Source organism: Mirounga leonina, unplaced genomic scaffold, assembly GCF_011800145.1.
Source record: "Mirounga leonina isolate KUSES-001 unplaced genomic scaffold, KU_Mleo_1.0 Mir_199, whole genome shotgun sequence".
Taxonomy (NCBI): Eukaryota; Metazoa; Chordata; class Mammalia; order Carnivora; family Phocidae; genus Mirounga; species Mirounga leonina.
In genome coordinates, this window is record NW_023270498.1 from 14,212,483 (window position 1) to 14,233,920 (window position 21,438).

At 39.3% G+C, this 21,438-nt stretch overlaps 1 protein-coding gene across 3 annotated transcripts in view; it reads left to right on the plus strand.

Annotated features, from left to right (window-relative positions):
- VPS41 (VPS41 subunit of HOPS complex) overlaps positions 1–21,438 on the plus strand; it is a 174,674-nt gene that overhangs the window by 63,970 nt on the left and 89,266 nt on the right. For all 3 annotated transcript variants that reach the window (XM_035026530.1, XM_035026532.1, XM_035026531.1), the window contains 3 exons: positions 9,412–9,486; positions 16,657–16,719; positions 18,846–18,911. In XM_035026530.1, coding sequence (XP_034882421.1) covers positions 9,412–9,486; positions 16,657–16,719; positions 18,846–18,911 — 204 coding nt within the window. The remainder of the gene's footprint in view (positions 1–9,411; positions 9,487–16,656; positions 16,720–18,845; positions 18,912–21,438) is intronic.

A 21,438-nucleotide genomic window follows, 5' to 3' on the forward strand; every position in this document is an offset into this window, starting at 1 on the left:
TGATGGTTGTCCACATGGTTGAATTCAGCTTCCAGGTTGGGGGTTGATACCCTGTGACCCAAAGCCCCCGCCTGCAATCACAGGGTTAGTCTTTCTGGCGTGGCCCACTGAAAGACTGTGAGGTCTTTCACCTTTAACACATTCCTATCAGGATAGATTATCTCCCAGAAACCAAGAGTAAAGACCTGACTTCTCTTGGATAAAGTCAGATTCTTTATTTTACTTTTTTAAGATTTCTTTATTTGAGAGAGAGAGGGAGGAAGAGCACACACACATGTGAGCAGGGGGAGGGGCAGAAGGAGAGGGAAAGAATCTCAAGCAGACTTCCCAAAGAGCGTGGAGCCTGACTTGGGGCTTGATCCCATGACCCTGAGACCATGACCTGAGCTGAAATCAACAGTTGGACATCCAATCAATCAGGGACCCCAAAGTCAGATTCTTTATTGTGTAATACATTTTTTTTTTTTAAAGATTTATTTATTTGACAGAGAAAGACACAGTGAGAGGGAACACAAGCAGGGGGAGTGGGAGAGGGAGAAGCAGGCTTCCCGCGGAGCAGGGAGCCCGATGCAGGACTCGATTCCAGGACCCTGGGATCATGTCCTGAGCCGAAGGCAGATGCTTATCCGACTGAGCCACCCAGGCGCCCCTGTATAATACATTTTTTAAACTTAGTTTTTTTGTTCTTTTAATTTTCATTGTTTATATTCCATGCTTTTAGAAATTTAGATAATTTCCATTTCTTAGTGTCTTACAAAAGAAACCTGCTGTGGAAAGTGTCTTTGCAAAATAATTTTGTTGTTGTTGTTATTTTAAAGATTTTATTTATGTATTAGAAAGAGCGAGAGCACAAGTTGGGGGGTTTGGGGGGGAGAGGCAGAGGGAGAAGCAGACTCCCTGCTGATCAGGGAGCTCAATGCAGGACCCAATCCCAGGACCCCGAGATCATGACCTGAACCAAAGGCAGACACTTAACTGACTGAGCCACCCTAGGCACCCCTCTTACTTCTTCTTGTGTAAAATAGGCAATACATATATATATATATATTTTTAAAGATTTTATTTATTTATTTGACAGAGACAGAGATAGCGAGAGCAGGAACACAAGCAGCGGGAGTGGGAGAGGGAGAGCAGGCTTCCCACTGAGGAGGGAACCCGATGTGGGACTCGATCCCAGGACCCTGGGATCATGACCTGAGCCGAAGGCAGACGCTTAACGACTGAGCCACCCAGGCGCCCGGCAATACATATATTTTTAAAAAGTTTTTTTTTTTTAATCTCAGAGAAAAAGGGGGGGGGACCGGGGGGGGGGGGGTTAGGAGGGGGCAGAGGGAGAGGGAGAGAGAATCTTAAGCAGAATCCACACTGAATGTGGAGCCCAAGGCAGGGCCAGTCTCACAACCCTGAGATCACTACCTGAGCCAAAACCTAGAGTCCAACGCTTAACCTACTGCACCATCTAGGCACCCCAGACAATACATATTTTGAAGATTTTTGATACACATTGTCAAATGATCCTTAGGAAAGTTTCTCCAAATTTGAATTCCCACCAGTAGGGTATGAGGAGTGTCTGTAAGCCAAAACTAGATACTTAAACCATCTTTGCCAATTCCATAGGCAAAATGTCTTGTTGTATTTATATGTTGTTATTACTAAGGTTGACTCTTTTCCTTGTTTACCTATAATTTGTACTATTTCTTTTGGGAGTTGACTGTTTTACTTGGTTTGATTTACATGAGTAAGAAGTCCAAATATTTTCAAAAACTAAAGAAGAATTTAAAGTGTACAATAAGCTGTAAAGTTCTTTGCAGTGTACATGACAAGAGGTAAATATCCCTAATCTTTAACTGACCTCTCATGAATCAGTTTTAAAATTATGGACATCCCAGTAGCTAAACAGTTTCTAGAGGAAGAATCAATCCTCTAGATTGATTCATGCTTAGAACTTACGGCTTAAGGTTGTAATTTTTACTGATGTATTAACTAGATTTTCTCTCCAATTTTATTTGGTGTGACTTATGAAATATAAAATATTTGTACTTTAAAATAGGGAAAGGAAGGAGGTAGTAAATAAACATGTGCTAAATACCTTATCTTCTAAATGAGTCAGTGTATACCATTGCATTGATTTGGAGTGAGAGATAATTCAAGTAGAATTTCTAGAACTTTAAAAATAATCACTAATAGAATACAAACAGAATGAACAGCATTTAAATTCTCCCTGGATAGCCAAAAGAATTTGAGTAATATAGCAAAAGAGTAATAATGGAATGGGGAAACATAATTCTAAAAAGTGCAAAATACTTTGTTACTAAAAGAAAAATAGCCTCAGCTTTGATATTTGAAATAAATATTAAGCATGTTGGCAATAAAAATGTGAGGAAAAGTAGAGTTTAAGGCAAAAGAGTATTAGCCAGCAGACCACATATTATATTGATTACATTTAGGGATAAAAGGAAACTTTTTCATACCTTTGATGTGCCAGATTATAGGACATTTAATATCTAGACCAAAACTTACTTGAAATTCAGGGAGAAATGGGCAAAACTACAGTTGTAATGGGAAGTTTTGAAACATGTTTCTATCAGTCTTTGATAGATCAAGAAGAAGAAAGTAAATAAGGATATATAGAAACTAGTTGATAATAAATAACATTAGAAATACGCGTAATTTGCAATGGAATATTATGCAGCCATCAAAAGGAATGAGATCTTGCCATTTGCAACGACGTGGATGGAACTGGAGGGTATTATGCTGAGCGAAATAAGTCAAACAGAGAAAGACATGTATCATATGACCTCACTGATATGAGGAATTCTTAATCGCAGGAAACAAACTGAGGGTTGCTGGAGTAGGGGGTGGGGTGGGAGGGATGGGGTAACTGGCTGATAGACACTGGGGAGGGTATGTGCTCTGGTAAGCGCTGTGAATTGTGCAAGACTGTTGAATCTCAGATCTGTACCTCTGAAACAAATAATGCAATATATGTTAAGAAAAAAAAAAAGAAGAAGAAGAAGGTAGCGGGAGGGGAAGAATGAAGCGGGGGAAATCGGAGGGGTAGACGAACCATGAGAGACGATGGACTCTGAAAAACAAACTGAGGGTTCTAGAGGGGAGGGGTGTGGGAGGATGGGTTAGCCTGGTGGTGGGTATTGAGGAGGGCACATTCTGCATGGAGCACTGGGTGTTATGCACAAACAATGAATCATGGAACACTTCATCTAAAATTAATGATGTAAGGTATGGGGATTAACATAAGAATAAAAAAAAAAAGTCAAAAAAAGAAATACGCGTATTTTGAACCAGAGATTATGTGTTCGTTGGAAATGAATATCTTAGGTTTCAAAGAGCAATTAATTTAAAAAAATATGTTATACAAACCACATTTCTGACCACAGTTGTAGTTACACTAGAATTTTATTAATAACTAGATAAATAACCAAGTAATACTGTCACCATCCTTAGAAATAAAACAAAATAAAATGTTAGTTTTCTCAAAGAGGAAATAATTATTGCAATTACACATTATTTTTTGGCTTCTAATTTATGGCCAGTTTGTATACTTAAAGGTAAATGCCAGATATTTGATTATTTTATGGTTAATAGATGAGCAGCAAGAACTAAGGCACACTATATTAATGTGAGGAAGTTACAGTAAGGTCAACAAAATTGTTCTAAGACAAAAAGGGAAAATTAATATATAATAAATTAATAAGATAGAAAACATTAAAAATGACATTATCATATTTGCAAATGTAAAATAGGAAAAATAATAGTACCTTCTTCCTAGAATTGCCGTGAGGAATAAATGGTACACGTGTGTCACTCTTACAGCCTGATGCCCAATAAGCCTATAGGAAATGTTAACTCAGCAGTAGGAGGAGGAGGAGGAGTAATATCATTAGTATTACTAAAATATTAAAAGAAGAAAAAGTAAAATAAAAAAATTTTCATCTCAAGAATATGAAATGCAGTATTTTCTGGGAAAACCAAGATGACCAGAACAGAACAAGAACATTTGAGTTGCTTGACAGTCATGGGGGAAATAAACATGATCTAAGAAATAAGCCACTGAAGGTATTGACCCCAGACATTTTCATGGGCAAGTTCTTCTTAATTTTACTTTAAGTTTTTAATGTTTATTTTTATTGTGAAATACGACTTGACAAAGCACATAAAATATGCAGTGAAACAATAGTTATAATGCAAACCATCATGTAACTAGCATTCTGTTGAGAATAGACAGTGTGAAATCCCCCTCTGCTCGAAGTTCCCTTAGAGGGACCCCACTGCACTGATCTTTATAATTGAAAATGCTTAGCTTTTCTTTTTCATTTTCTGCCCTCTCTGTGTACCCCCTGTGCACTGTCATAGAATTTTCCCTATTTTTGTATGTTGTGTAAATGGAATCCTATTATACATACCAGGAAGGAGAAAAGGGTGCTTGCAGGCATTGCCACTCCCAGAATAAAATAAAGTGCAAGACTTCCAAGGGGAAAAGTATCACATTTTATTTGGAGACATTAAAGAAGGTCTAATAAATGGAGAAAGGCTCCAGGTTTATGGATTAGAAGAGTCAATATTGTAGAGATATCAAAGGGAAAGCTTTCAACATTTCACCATTAAGTGAGAATGAGGACTTTTCATCCCACCATGCCAACAGTTTTTACCAGGAATGGGTGTTGAGTTTCATCACTTTCTGCGTCTGTTGAGATGATCTTTTGATATTCCTCATTTATTTTCTTAATGTAGAGAATTATAATATATTAGTTCATTTCCCTATGTTATACTAGCCTTAGTATATGCTGACTTTATTAATATTTTCTTTTTTTTTTAAAGATTTTATTTATTTATTTGACAGAGAGAGACACAGCGAGAGAGGGAACACAAGCAGGAGGAGTGGGAGCAGGAGAAGCAGGCTTCCTGCTGAGCAGGGAGCCCGATGCGGGGCTTGATCCCAGGACCCTGGGATCATGACCTGAGCTGAAGGCAGACGCTTAATGACTGAGCCACCTAGGCGCCCCTTTATTAATGTTTTCTTTAGGATCTTTCCATTTATGTTCATGACTGAGATTCACTTGTACTTTTTCTTTCTCATATCCTTGTTGAGCTTTGTTATTATAAGGTTATGCTGGCTTGCTAAAATGATTTGGGAAACATATCCTTTCTGTTCTGTTCTCTGTAAGAATTTGTGTGTGATTGGAATTTTTTATTCTTTGAACTCTCTCATGAATTTATTGTAGTGAGTGAGTTTGACAGTGAATAAGATAAATAAGTAAAACACATAGTAAGGTAGGTAGTGGTAAATGCTACAGGGGAAAAATAAAGCGGTGAAGGAGTTGTGATGTTTGGGTGAATGTTGAAATTTTAGATTGGTGGCCAGAAAGCATCCCTGAGAAGGTGACTACCAGTGAGGATTTGGCGGAGACGCATTCCAGGCAAACAGGTGTAAAAGCTCTAAGGCAGGAAGAGAGCAGGAAGGTCATTGTGGCTGGAGGAGAGAGAATAAGGCAGAGCATAGATGAAGGGAGACCTTGGTGGGAGGGCTGGAACCAGATTGTTGAGGACTCTCAGCTCATAGTAAAAACTTCGGGTTTTATCCTGAGATGGGAGGCCATTGGAGGATTTGAAAGGGATGACATTATCTGATCAACCTGTTAACAATAGCTCTCTGCTGGTTTTTGAGAACAGACTTCTGGGAGAGTGACAGCAGAAGCAGGTCCACTAGGTAGGAAACTATTAGGATGATCCAGACAAGAATGATGGTGGCTTGGATGGCAGCTCTAGGGCTGGTGAAAGTGGCCCAAGTCTGGATAAATCTGGTTTACGCGATGATAAGAATTACTGACAGAAACACAGTAGAGTGTGAAAGAAAAACAGGTCAAGAATGGCCCCAAGGTTTTTTGCCCTGAGCAGCCAGAAGAATGTAGTTGTCCTTAACCAGGATGAGGGAAACATTAAGAAGGGCCCTTTCATAAGGGAGCATTACGATCTTGGGTTGGGATATGCTTTAATTGAGATGCCTGGTAGGCATCTAAGTACATCTGTAAAATAGGCAGTTCTGTATATTGGTCTGAAAGAGGGAGGGGCCCGGTCTAGAGATAAAATTTAGGAGTCAGTTCATGGCTTGGAAGAAAACCAAAGGAAGAGAAGAGCCACAAAGGACTGAACCTGAAATATAGAAATCAGGAGATCGGGAGAATTCGGCCAAAGACACAGAGAGGGAAGCTGGAAATTTAAAAGGAAACCAGACAAGTAGGTATCCTGGAAGCAAAGAGAAGGAGAACGTTATCAGCAGTGTTACATCCGCCTATTAGTTAAAGTAAGTTAGGTTTGAACATTGACCACTGTGTTTAGCAACATGAGGGTCGTTTCATCTTTAACTTCACACGGAAGCCTAAAAATCCTGAAAAAAGCCAAGGAAAGTGGAGATCTTTGGCTCAGTCTTGCCTTTTACCAGGTAACAGAACATACTATGTGTATTATAATTAAGTCAATGATGAATCGATATAGCAACAGACAAAGAAACCACAATTGAAAACCCAGAAGGTTATCTGAGGGCATGTGAATATTTACTTTATGACAAACAGTTCTCTTCAAAAGAAGGAAGGATTATTTAATAAATGGGGCTACCCCAACTGGATATCCATTTGGGAAAAAAATGAGTCCCAAAAGTATTAAAAACTTATACATACATTAGAAATAAAGCAATAGCCATCTTCCAATTAAAAAAAAAAAAGGAGACCACATACAATGTCTGGGTGAGGTATTGTACCAAGACCTCATACCCTAAAAATAAAAAGGAAATTAACAAGAAAACAACAAAACATGTCTGTAGAAAAATGAGCAAGAGCTGTCTGTGAATAAGCTCAACTGCTTGAACAAATTAATTGTCCAGCAGACTTAAGGAAAATGCTTATGTTTATTAGTAGTCAGGGAAATAAATCAATAATATTGATCTTTGGCAGAAAAAAAAGTAAAAAAAAAAATTCTGTTGCTCACAGGGATGTGAGGGAAGGGAATCTCAAACTTTGTAGATCTGCTTTTCCCTCTAACATTGCTAATGTGGTGGTACAGATTCTACTCGGGAAAGAACACATTGTCATGAAAAGTCTACCTAGCCACTGAGAAGGACTGTGGTTCCACATAGCTCTCAGAAACTCTTGAGGCCTCCTCTTCCTTATCGTGAGGTGGTGACGACCATGTGTCCGCTACTGTATCTGCTGGGTCTTTGAAAATGATGGAGTATGACCTGGAGAGGACTGACACAGAGTCCCAGAGTCCAAGAAAAAAATCACATAAATTGTGACATATATATGGGAAGGAAATACACTTCTTAATTGTACATTGTTGTAAAGAAGGGCCTTATAAAGAAGGACTGCATTCAGCGGCAGATCTCAGTTTTGTAGGCCTGGAATGGCACCATCCAGTAGAACTTTCTGTAGTGAGGAGAATGTTCTGACTCATGTGCTGTCTAATACGATAGCTGCTGGTCATGTGTGGTGGTTGAGCACTCGGCATACTTCGATTTTGTTTAGTTTTGATTCTGTACAAACAGTCACATGCAGGTACTACTGTGTTGGACAGGACAGCCTATCAGCATTGATAGACTATGTGCCCCTATTAAAATGTAATTTGAGATAGATTATAACCAAATGCCAGTTAAATTACAGTTAAGGGTGTGCAGGATTTATATTTGCCAAGAGTAAATGGGTATTAAAATGTTGGTTTATGAACAAAATGATGAGCGTCAGGAAATTGGTCCCAGAGGATTCTCAGGGAGGAAAGCATTTATCCAAAGAAGACTATAGAAGCTGAGCAGTCGGGCCTCTCAGTCAGGAGTCCAGATGCGCTGGCCTCACTGCTTTCCCAGTTCGGCTTGTATTTGGTTTTGCATATTCCTTGCCATCCATCACACTCCCTGTGCAGGACGCCTGTCCCCTACTCTCTAGGTCAGATCCCTGGCTCTTTCTCTGTTGTGATTCTCATCCATGGACTTGGGTTTATTCCCCTGTGAAAGGGATCAAATATCTATCTACAAGGTCCTTTCCTTGTTTAACATTCTAGAAACTTTTTTTTTTTTAATTTTGCTTATTTATTTGAGAGAGACAGCACGAGTGAGGGCAGAGGGAGAGGGAGAAGCAGTCTCCCTGCTAAATAGGGAGGCAGACACGGGGCTGGGTCCCAGGACCCTGGGATCATGATCTGAGCTGAAGGCAGACCCTTAACCAGTTGAGCCATTCAGGCACCTCAACATTCTAGGAACTTTTAAGGAGATAGGTTGCTTTTCATAGACTGTACTTCAGGAATGTTGCTTGTGCGGTGATCAACACGAGGAAGGACTCTGGGGCCAGCTGTCTCGTCCTGCAACTGAGGAATTTCTCTCAATAGCATCAGTCATTGGGTGGCCTTCTGAGGTCTGGGGGTCTTGGTCTGCCCTAACCTTTGCTTACTAGCTCTGAGATACTTTCCACTGAGAAAGGAACATTCCATTTTGTATTTTCCCATTTATTCTTATCAACAAGCCAAATTATCTTAAGGTTAGATACTTTAAAAAACGAATTCTCAGACTCATGTCATAACTGATGAAGGCTTTTCTTTCCATGCTTAGTTTGTTCGATCGTGTTTTGTGTAAAATAGCAGGAAACTGCCATTATTTAAGAAGGGAAAAAAAAAAGCTTGCCATTTTTTAATGTTGTCAACATTTACCAGTTTTTACTTCTATTGGAAAATCCACTTATATGAATGTTTTAGTAAGGAAACAGTTGGCTACATAGAAAACTAGAAAGCTGTGAAAAATCATAAAAGTCCCGTTGTGTATTTACGCCTGGGAAAATACATTCGAAGTAGAATGCCTGATTTCGGTCTTGACAGATTTTTAAAATTTGAGATTACTCAAAAGAAGAGGCATAACAAATTAGTGACTATCAACTAGACCCTATGGATTTCCCCCCAGAAAGTACTAAGCATAAAGTGTAAATACAAAGTTGATTTAGTGATTTATGAGAGAAGAACGTACCAAACTAAAACAGTGAAGATTTTTCTTTACCTCATAATTTTTTATTTTGGCGTTTGTTATGTTCTTTTAATGGATTTGGTTGGGAAGGAATTTTGGAATGGGGAGTAAATAGAACAGAATAAATAAAAAGGCATATAACCTGTAACAAAAATAACATTTTAGCTGGGACTGAAGCACGTGCAATACATAATTTTGAGAAATCTTAGGTTTCCGGGTTTATTATATGTGTGAGAGCAAAGCTGTACTTTACCATTTTCATTTGCAAAAACCGAGTATGTCTTAGACTTACACATCTAAACTGATAGTTTGTTTCACTTAAATAAAGAGCCAAGGCATTTGGTTGTTGATGTATATATTTTCCTGAAGTTTTACATGTTTGTTTGTTTGAATAGAGTCCTGTGAAGATAAATCAGATTAGCCTGGATGAGAGTGGAGAGCACATGGGCGTATGTTCAGAGGATGGCAAGGTATGGCGATGACATGGGGACGTGGAAAACACTGTCTGGTTCTGAGGTCTGGGATGGTCTCCAACTCCAGGGGCTTGGAAACGCACTCTGCTTGCTGTATACCTGCTTTAGGAGAACCTTGATTATTCTTTTTGGGTATTGGACTTGCTTCTGATTGCTCATAATTAAAGTAAAATACATGTCGCACAAATGTACCTTAGGACAAGTAATTACAAGAATGTCAATAATGTAACTAGTATTAAGCTGATTAACAGCTGTGGCAGGGGGACCTGTCACCTTAATCATTACTGCTGTGCCACTTACACTTCAGTGACTAGTCTGCAGTTCCTGCAAGACAGTAGTTTAATGCCTTTCCACCATAAATCCACAAAATTGGATTTTGTGGGCATGATTTCTGTGGGCCGGTGGTTTTCATTTTCACACAAGTTATGAATGTTTCTCTTGGATTATAGAATCTTTTGATAAGCAATCATAGTTTATCAGAAGAATAAAGTATCTTACAATGGCCACGTTAAATAAACGTAAAATCAATATATGTACAGTTTTCTAAAAACCTGGCACCCACTTCCTCAACCGAGGACATACATCATTTGTGCCAAGTGTATAACTAACAATTATCAGTGCTTCTTGCTGATGTTGAGCTGTGACATTTAGTGGTTGTGGTGATTGATTTTCCACTTATAAGAATGTCTTTTTTGTTTCTCAGTCGATGGAAGTCTTTTCTAATGTTGGTTTGCAATGATAAAATTCTAATGCACAGTGTATGTAAGCTACTTTTCTAAAATAACAGTTTGAGAAGAAAGTGCATTAAGAATCATTACATGATCTTACATATTCCTGACTGAATAGAGCACATTTCCTAATCTAATTTTGTATTTTTACATGATCTAAATTCAGTGGGTCATTAAGATGAGTAAATGAAAAACAGTGTACTCCATGTAAAAGATTTATACTCATTTAATCTATTAGCAAAAGAAAAATAAGTCCTCTTGACACACAAGAATGCATTTTATATATCTAAGCTTGATGTTGCCCAGAAGGTCTTTTGAAATGGTAATTGGAACACTGTGCTTTCCAAAGAACACTGTCAAATTTTGCAGTACTTTCTAAAATTCGAGGTGGGCTAGACTGTCAGGAAGGTGAGGGAGGAGTTGGTACGTATGGAAATTGAGAATTATCCAAACAGTTGAAACCTTTTTGTATTTATGAACTTGTAAAGGAAGATTGTCTTTATTTTGTGTTCTTAAAGATAAGGAATTCCTTCTGGACTGACAACCAATTTAGTTAAACTAAATTGTTGAAAGAGAATATTCATTTTTCAAATTGGAAAAGAATTTTTACCAAAATACTTCATCAAGGAATTTTTGAAGCTTTAAATGTTGAATAATTATTATTTGAAGTGGCAAACTGGGATATTTTAACTCTGTCTAGTGGATAATGACCCTCAGATATCACCTGGTACACTTCTTTGCAAATACCTGTTTTCTCATTTAGGCAGATTTTTAACTGCCATATTTTGGTGTAGACCTGTGATACATTTTTGAAAATAGTTTTCACATATGTTCTCTTAGCATTGAAAGAAGTGAAAATACATATTTTGGTGCACATAATTTATGTAAGCTAGCAGTATTGGGAAAATTAAGTAGCTAGTATAGAATGATCTGGCAAAGTGGTCAGTAATGATAAAAACAAAGATTATTACAAAGATAAACTCCAGATATCTAGATCTAATGCATCTTTAAGTGGGTGTTGTGATTTTTCTTTCTTTAGTGTATTAAGACCCCTAGATAAAATATGTCGCCTTCATACATAAACTAGAATCAATTTAGTGTAGAGGGCAGGGTGGGGATATTCTCTCTTAAAATTTTGGAGATGTTGCTCCCTTTTGTCTGACCTTTATTTTTGTGGACATGTCTGAGGCTAGCATACTTTTGTTCTTTCACAAAACCTTTTTAATTTTTTTTGTTGTTGTTCTCTCTTGGAGCTTAGACTAATAATAATAACAACAATAAAACAACAGTATACGGCCCTTGTAGTTCAGTTTGCTAAGTTATGTCTTGTTCGGGTCTATTTTCATTAATTTTGTCTGGAACACAGTAAGTCCTTTTGATCCATATACTGAAGTATTGTTTTCATTTCAGGAAAGTTTACTTCAGTTCTGATTTTGATTATTGCTTCAGTTCCATTTATTTTCATTTCTTCAAAGAAACCCAATAATACTTAGGCTGGAGGCAGTTACGGTGCAGAGGCTAAACGCTGGCTCCATATTCCGCCTGCCTGGGCGGGATTTCAGCTCCCCTGTGTTAGGCCGGCCTCACGGCTTGGCCTCCTGTTAGCTTCCTCTACTGGGCAGTGGGCACGCTGGGCGCCCTGCCTGGAACGTTGCCAGGTGCTGGGTGGACGGTGAGCCCTCTGGGTTTATGTTAACTGTTTTTACTGCTAACCATTCACTTCTTAGCCCATTGCAGACTGGCCTTTCCCCCCTCCTACATTATTGTACTTAAACTTTTCAAGGGAAGAGGGTGAATGGATAAGCACCATTCACTCTTCTCCTTTTGAAAATGTGTATATCGTAAGGAAAACTGGTCGTACCACGCGTGGGTGGCACGCACACAGGTGCCCCCACGTGTTTGTGCTTTTCTTTCTCATGGTTTTTCTCCTCGTCCTTTCTCTGTAGTCAGGGAGTTTCTTGTTCGTTCCCTTTGCTGATTTGCTTTTATTCCAATGTCAGCTTTGCCTCATGCAATAGTTTTATTCTATCTTGGATTTTTAATTTTCCTGAAGTCTTTCTATTGCTCCCAGCTCTATTTTCATATCAGCCAGATATATATTTAATTTGAAAAAAAATTTACAACTTCTTGTATTTCTTTCTTTTTTTTTTTGTTTTAAATATTTTATGTATTTATTTGACATAGAGAGCACAAGCAGGGGGAGCGGCAGGCAGAGGGAGAGGGAGAAGCAGGCTTCCCACCGAGCAGGGAGCCCGATGTGGGTCTTGTGACCTGAGCCAAAGGCAGACGCTTACCTGACTGAACCACCCAGGTGTCCCTCTTGTGTGTTAGAGTGCCAGGCAGTATAGTCTAAAGGTTAGGAATGGATTCATGCTGCCACATTTTAGCTGTGTGATGTCAGGTATGTTATTCCTATCTCTCTGTGCCTCAGTCCATTTCCTCCTCTATAAACTGGGGATAATGATAGTACCTGCCTCGTTGATTATTAGAAATAAATGAATTAATATTTGTAAATTGTTTGGAAGAGTATGAGAACAGAAGAAACAATGCAGTAATTGTTAGCGATCATCAGGCTGTCTTTCTGCTCCAGACTCACAGAGGTCTTTTGTTCTTAGTGAAGTCACTGAACAGTTTTCCAATTTTCTTCCTTTTCTTCCTTTTCCTTTTTTCCCTCTTGAGTCATCAGAAGTGTGTTCTGCAATATCCTTTTTATAGACTTTGTGTGTGTTTTTTGTTGCTTGTTTATCCATCCCAGAACAAGGAGAAGAGTTCTTTCCTGAATCCAGGCTAGCAAACATGTTCTGTGTTTGATTGCTCTTGGCCTTGCTTGTTAGCATTTTGCATGTTGTGGAATCACCTTCTTTGCTCCACACAGGGGCCCCATAAATGAGCTTGATTTCCCCTGACCAGAGGTCATCAGTTAAAGCAGCTCCCCCAGTGACATGGGAGCCTCTGCAGCCACCTCTCCCGGGTCTCTGATGCTCCTCATGGGTGGAGAAAATGAAAACCAGTCTCCTCTGTGAGGGTCTCTTCAGCTCCCACCCTAGATGGAATGGCAGCTTCCATGTTCATCCCTGGTCCTACTCGACCCGTTGCTGTTTGGAAGCTGGGGTTTGAGAGAGAGGCCGTTTCGAGGGAAGTATGGCCTGGCAGGTTGTCCGACCCTCTGGCCACCTCACTCATAGTTCCTCTCCATCAGATGGGCTACGTCGCCCGGTTTTCTGGTTGGCAAATACATAGAACTCCGTGCTCAAGTGGGGAAGAATATACACGTTCTTTGCTGTTCCATGAGGGTAGGTTTTCTTTATTTCAAGCAGTAAAACACATATCACATGCCTTCCATGGCCCTCACGTGGCCCTACGGGTCTGGAGTTAATGAGAAATTGCCAGGACTGCAGTAGATTGGCCGTAAGGCCAACTGCTCTGAATTTTCTCTTTTTCTTCATTAGGTGTTTTTGTGACTAGTTGGGGGAAGTTGTTAAAGGATACCATTTTCAAAAGTATCCTCTCTATTTTAGCCTTTAATTACAGGTTCTTATCTGGGATGAGATCTTCCTTAAAGCCAGAACTCTAGGCAACATTCAGCAGATTCCTTTCACAGACGAGTATGATATTCACTGACAAAGGTGGCAAAATAAATAAAGAGGGAGGGAGAAGAAATAGATAAAAACTGTTTTTGGATTTTATTAGCTGTGGTAGTATAACTTGTGACTAGCTCGTTTGGCCTGTCACATCAGTGAAATGAACCAAAACATCGAAGGGTGATTTTACAAATCACCCTGCTTGTACTGATCAAGTTTATGAGATTTGTCCTGTGGAAATTACAGTGTTTTCCATGTTGAAGGAGACAATAGGAATATTTGAGGAAGAGGTTATTCAGTTAAATGTAGCAATAGGGACTGACCCCAGAGTTGTAGTCTGTTCGCTTTTCTGTTGATTCCCCCTTATTCTACTATTACATCTCCAATATGGGTTCATAATTTTTTTAAATATGGGTTCATAATTTTTAAAGGGGCACTTATCCCTGGTAATTCATAATTTAACTTAACCATTAGAATCACAGTCCTAATATTTATCTTCTGTTTACTGGTGCTCAGTCTTTTTCAGCGGGTTCATACATCATTTATTTACATTTCATATACTTTTCCCACCATAAAAATAAATCACCTAACTTTTGTTCTTAAAACCACCTTTACCCTCCTGTAGCCAGAAGGATGCTTATCCATTGGAATGAATGGTCTGCTTCATTTAGTTTCAGCTTTGGTCACAAAGTTGCCTAATTCAGAGTCTGACGTTCACCTTCCCTTTAGTTTGGTAAATATTTGGGGCTTTTGGATGTTTTTTTCCCGGTTCCACTTTTCCTACACTTTCCGTAGGAAGATATCTTATTTCCATATTTTAAGCTGGCTCATATAATGTTAGTGTGTAAGAGAATAGGTATGGAACACTCTTCTTGCTTCTTACGACCTTGGCCAAGTCCTTTATTTTTTGGCAGTATCATCTGATAAGCAGGCATAATGGTGTTTACTCTCATACCTAGCAGTGTTGCTCTAAGGACTGCATGAGGCAGGGCAGGATTTTCAGTACTAGCTATATTTAATTAAATATTTTAAAATTTATAATTAATTAAGTTTTAAATAAATAATTTAAATAAATTGTAAATGAATTAAAATACCATTCCATCCCACCGGAACTGTTTAGTTTGTCTAGAGTGGGGTCTGGCCATTAGTATCCAGGGATCTTAACTGTGCAGTAATGATGATTCCCTCCAGACAATGAGAAGCAAGGTGGTAGTGGGGCATGCATGCATTTATCACATCAGGAATGCCTTCTAACAGACCGCCTCTGGGTAAATCACATACCCTCTTTGTTACATTGTACCATGTGCTGTTGTTGGAACCCAGAAAACATACTTGGCACAGGATGGGAAAACAGTAGTCGCAAAATGGGTGTCCTCATGATTTCACCTCTTCATGAATGAATTTGTCTCCAAAAATTGTATCAGGAGTAAATTTTCCTCTTCAAACTCGCAAAAATGAACCACTCACAACTTACTAAGATGAAAACAAGAAGAAATCAAAAGTCTGAATAGTTTTATAACTACTGAAAAATTTGAATTTGTAATTAAAAACTTTCTCACATAGACCCCACCCTAGATGGCTTCATTAGTCAATTCTTACAAAATTAAAGAAGAAATAATACTCCTCTTCTAGAGACTGAAAAAGAATGCACACATCACAAGTTTGGGGAGATAGTTCTGAGTGCCCCCAGGAGTTAGCTGCAAGTGTCTGAGAGCTGCTGGAGTCTTCAGCTCCGCTGGGAAGAGTGTAAATTGATCAAAACCACTTTGTGAAATGGTTTGGCTGTTTATTAAATGTGAACAGATGCAGAGCTTATGACAGCAGTTCCATTCCTACTTCTGTACTCTTCACAAATGTGTATCGAAGTGCACCAAAAGATTTGTAAATAGCGTTCATGGCAGCATTATTTATAATAGCCCCAATTTGGAAACAACCCAAATGATCAGCAAAAGGCGGGGTGCATGAATTGTGGTATATTCATACATTGAAATACTATGCAGCAATGGCAAAGAACCAGCTACTGCTATACATAACAGTTTGGATAAATCTTGTAAGGAAGAAGCCAGTGAAATAGTTCACGATCCTACTTATGTAAAATTCAAACACCAGCACAGTTCATCTATGGTGATAGACTTCAGAGGAATGGTTAATTTGTCACGGTGTTACTGAATACAAAGAAACACAGAAGCGCTTCTTGGGTTCTAGTTCTTGATCTGGATGGGGTCCGCAGGGATATGTTTAGGTCACAAAAATTTATCATGCTGTAAATTTGTGATTCGTACCCTCGGCAATAATGTATATTATTCAGTTTTTAAGTATGGATAAAGTAGTCTGGAACAACTTTAAGGGAGGCAATGGGAAGTAGAAACTTAAATCTCACATTTATACGCTCTCAGTAGATTCAACATAAGATTATAAATGAAGTGCAGTTCACCTAATCTCTTGCCACATTGATCTGCATGGTTGATTTATATATATATATGACTCAAAAAAGAAGCACCTTTTTCCTTCAAGGGAAGGAAAAAATAATTCCTTTAGGGCCAGCCTATGGGAAGTTCGTAAAAGAATATTAATAACCTATTTGTATCTATTTCATTTTTAAAAGCTGGCATCCATTTAATAAAACAAATTTGTGGTGAGTAAAGGGAACTCTATCCATGAGATGCTTATAAAAGCTTAATTGGAGTAGAGTACTCTCATCCTGATAGAATTGTTTTCATTGGATAGTTAATAGAGATCACAGGGGCCTTAGATTATTAAATATTCTGCTTTTTTAAATCAATAGTATGTATTCTCACAGTCAGCAGCCTTCTTTGTTGCTGTCAGGGTGAACTGACAGGATCCATTTTACTTTTCAGGTGCAGGTATTTGGACTGTATTCTGGAGAAGAATTTCATGAGACTTTTGACTGCCCCATTAAAGTAAGTATTCAGTAAGTTTTAATTTTTTTTTTTTTAAGATTTTATTTATTTGTGAGAGAGAGAATGAGAGACAGAGAACATGAGAGGGAGGAGGGTCAGAGGGAGAAGCAGACTCCCTGCTGAGCAGGGAGCCTGATGTGGGACTCGATCCCGGGACTCCAGGATCATGACCTGAGCCGAAGGCAGTCGCTTAACCACCTGAGCCACCCAGGTGCCCAAGTTTTAATTTTTCTAAGGGTTTTCTCAATGAAGGCAATAAGGATTACAGCACTTTGAGCACTACCAATGTTGCATTAATTTTGTCAGTAAGTGTCTCTTCAACACTTAGGAAGTACTAGATACCATTTGATGGTATAAAAGAGCACAGGATGTGTGTTATATGACTATGATATCAGTCTGTCCCCAGGAATCTTTTCTTGTAGTGAGTGAGATGATACATACACACAGTCTGCGATGCAAGACTCAAAGAGGTACGAACAATATTAAGGAGTCCAAAGCCGAGAGAAGTTACTTCTAGCTGTCCGTGTTGGTGATGGCTTCACAGGGGGAGTGATATTTGGGTGGCTTTCATAAATGGACAGGGCGGACAGAGAAACTGGCTTTCCGTGCGGAAGAACAATATAATATAAACGGAGAAGCTAGAAAGTTCAAGTTGTGTTCAGGAAGTGGCAGAAACAGTCTAGTTTAGATGGTGTAGAAAACACTGACTTGGCAGGAGAGCCATACAGGCAGATTGGGGCTGGCTTTATTTTCAGGCTAAGAAATTTGGACTCCGTGTGTAGAGAAGGAGAAATTATTGAATGTTTAAGAGCAGAGAAGTGACATATACTGAGCTAAGCTTAAGGAAAATGAGTATGGCGACTATATACAGTATAGATTGGAGGGCTGATAGCTGTGCGGCAGGAGGAGTGGTCTTAGATAACACTTATGGTCATTAAAGTGACGATTAGAGTTGAAGGGAGAGGTCATTCATTGTTCTCACTTGTTTTTTTTTAAAGATTTTTATTTATTTATTTGACAGAGAGAGAGATAGCGAGAGCAGGAACACAAGCAGGGGGAGTAGGAGAGGGAGAAGCAGGCTTCCCGCGGAGCAGGGAGCCCGATGTGGGACTCGATCCCAGGACCCTGGGATCATGACCTGAGTCGAAGGCAGACGCTTAACGACTGAGCCACCCAGGCGCCCCTGTTCTCACTTGTTTATTCAAACACTTATTGATCAACAGGTAAAGGAGAGATAGGATCTGATGTGTGTTTTCGAAAGGCAACTCTGCCAGTGTGGAGGGTGATTTAAGCAGGAGAGGGATTTCAAGCCGAAGGCAATTCAGGAGGCTAATGCTGTCCTCGAGGCAGGGCACCGCAGGACCTCAGGAACGGGAGTGTCAGGAGTAGTCAAGGGGGAGTCGAAGACGGGGATGTAGAAAGCCGTTCGGAGGTTGACTTGGCTGCAGGACATCGTGATGGGTAGGATGGGGTGAGGAAGGAGGGAGGAGCTGGTTCTTGCCCTGGCAGTGGTGTGTGGCAATGCCATCAGTTGCCGGAAGGGATGTTTTGAGTCAGGATGTTGCCAATTTGGTTTTGAGTTCAGATAACTAGTATATCTGGTGAAAACGGTATGGAGGTTTCAGAAACATGACTGTGGAGCTCCAGACAGAGATTGGCCCTAAAAACACAAGGTTGATAACTGCAGTTGGGTAAGATAAAACCATTGCCCCACCTGTTCCACTTGGTGCCCTCAAGTCATTGGACGGCGTCCCGGACAAGGAGATCGTTGGGTTCTTTCTCTGGGTTTCTTCTGTGAATCATATTCCGTTACAAACATTTGTGACATCTTGTTGCCTCAGTTGACCCTAAAGAGTGGATGCCCACTCAGAGAATCGTCACTCAGCCAGAAACTAGAACTAATTCACTCTCATCTTTTAGCTTTGACCTGGCTTCGTAGGAGAAATCTTCTCACAGAAGAGCAAAACTCAGATGTCCTCAGTTGCAGACTATTACCTGAATAGATGACTTCTTACCTAGCTAGCAGGATAATTTTTAGATCATGCTTCCTGTCATGTATAAAGGATTTTCATTCTGTGCTTTAACTGTGACTTTGAAACCAGTGATGGGTCCTTGTTCCCTTGTAGATCATTGCCGTGCACCCGCATTTCGTGAGATCCAGCTGCAAGCAGTTTGTGACTGGAGGGAAGAAGGTAAACGCTTTCTGTCTACCATTACATAGTGTCTTGGGGTGTGGGGCAGAGATTCTGTTTGGTTTTTAATTCATCCATAATATTTTTAGTGTTTGACTATTCACTAGGAGAGATTTTGAGAAAGACCAATGTGGTGAAATTGTAAGACCATCATCTCTTGGGAAAGATGGGACCTTAGTGCTTCTCACTGATACTCCTTTGGAGTAGATACAGAGCAAGAAAAACAGCTGTCACTGGAACTATCATCTAGCGCTTTGAAATGTCCCTTCCACAAACAAAAAAGTAGTATTTAAAAATAACAAAAGAGCAGTTAAACTCACGTTTTTACCTCTTGTTGTAGAAGTCTCTTGCAGGCCTTGATAAAGTTTTAGAACAATTATGGCTGTTTTTTACTGACCTGTTTCTGGCGTATTTTATTATCTTAGTGCTATTTTAAAAATAAAAGAGGAAAGTAATCCTTTTGTGCGTTACATGTTTGTGTATCGATATAGCAAATTCTAAAATTAAAGACTTTCTGCTTATGAAATAAGGCAAGTTAATTTTTTTCTATTTTTATTAACCAGTGATATTTTTAAACCATTTTTATAACAAAAATGCTGTCAGTGTACTGGAATGCTGAGTATTATTTCATATCCAGTTTAGAGCTCATTGAAAACAAGGTGGTCTGTGGTTATTTCTGTAGCAGTGTATACCTATGGAATGGCTACCTTGAGACCCAGCTACCAAATGGTTTTTGAATGTTTTATGGTAGTTATCTGTTGTTTTCCTTTGGTTTGCTGCCTCATAGACTGATTGGGCAAGAAAGCATACTGGTCATTACCTAGTATTTCTCAGGCACTGGTTTTAGCTCATTGTAATGGTAGCTCATTGCAGGTCCTGTAGATCCCAGTTCCATTCCACAGCATGAAGCCAACATTGCACCAGCTCTGATTTCTGGTTGGGAGCCAGCCAGCTTCTTCCCTCCCACCGCCCAGCTCATGGTGATCCATAGGCTGTAGCCTCGTCAGACTCACATAAAAATGTCTGTGAGATGAGTCAGTAGGAATTACAGATTTAATCTAACATTCTCTAGCTTAGATCTGCAGCTGATTCACTCTTGAAAAAAAAAAAAAAACTATCTTGTCTTTGTTGACCTCAGGAAGGAGTAGCTTTACAGTTCCTATTTGTTTGTTTGTTTATTTATTTATTTATTTATTTATTTAATGCTTTTCTAGTTAAGAAATTTTAGGTGAGACACAGCATAAATTCACTCCACTATAATTTAAATCCCTGCATTTTTATTTAAAACTGAGTGGAGATAAAGAATACTGAGTGGTTTTTAAATGGCTTAAAACAACAAACTTTACTACCTCAGTTCAGAAATTATGGAGTGGTTTACTTTGTAGTGCTGCCTCAGAGTCTCTCCCTAGGCTCCAGTCTGCATTTTGGCTGGGGCTGTGGTCATCTGAAGGCTTAACTGGGGCTGGCGAATCTGCTTCAGTTGCCTTCTTTTTTTTTTTAAGATTTTATTTATTAGAGAGCATGAGCATGGGGAGCAGCAGAGGGAGAGGGAGAAGCAGACTCCTCGCTGAGCAGGGAGCCTGAAGCAGGGTTCAATTCCAGGACCCTGGGATCATGACCTGAGCCAAAGGCAGATGCTTAACCGACTGAACCACCCAGGCGCCCTCAGTTGCCTTCTTAATAATAATCCCTCATACACTTAAAATTGATAAAGCACTTTGGTTTTAAGTATTTTCCTAGTGTAGGATGCAGTTCTGTGTTCCAGTTCCCAGTTTTAGGAGTTAGAAATTTTACAGTTGTCCCCTCCTTCTTGAAGGTATTTGTATGAAAAGCATAGAGATAATATGACTGATGATGTCCAAGTGGTAGGACTCAGACTCTGAAGGTGGAATTTTTCTGTGTTAATTTGTGTTCTTAGTAACCAGGTTATTCTTGAAGTTTAGTAATTGCTGTTATACTGTGGGGATACCTGGAGTCTCATCAAGTTTGCCACAGTAGTATTACTACATGGATGTCTTGTCCACCTGCAGGATGCCTGGGTGAACTGTGTCAATTACATATTCTTCATCCTTCTACTTTAGCACTTGGTATCATTTATAGACATCCGTAGGAAGGATGGTGTAAATGTGGCTGTTTGGGCCAGAGCTCATTGAGTAGATACGTGAGCATTGTGCAGACAACCAAGTAGTCCAGTGTTCAAGTGTGGGTGAGCTAATGTGGGAGGCTGCATTTTGGCTTTATACAAAGATGAACATTGTGAGAGGCAGTGTAATAAGTAGAATTTACCAAATGCTGAACAGGCAAGAGCATCAGGGGTTTCGTTCATTTCTTTGGTTATCACTGACTACTTGACAGTTTGTTCTATGTTCATTTTTCTATGAGAGAGCATTCTGATTTCTCCTTTTTTCCTGTTCAGTTCTCCAGAAATGCATCTGTAGACATTTCTTCTCAAGCACAAAAAGATGTTTAATTATGAGTATAGAAGATGAAAGTAAAATAAAAACAATTCAGGTCATCTGGTGAAAAA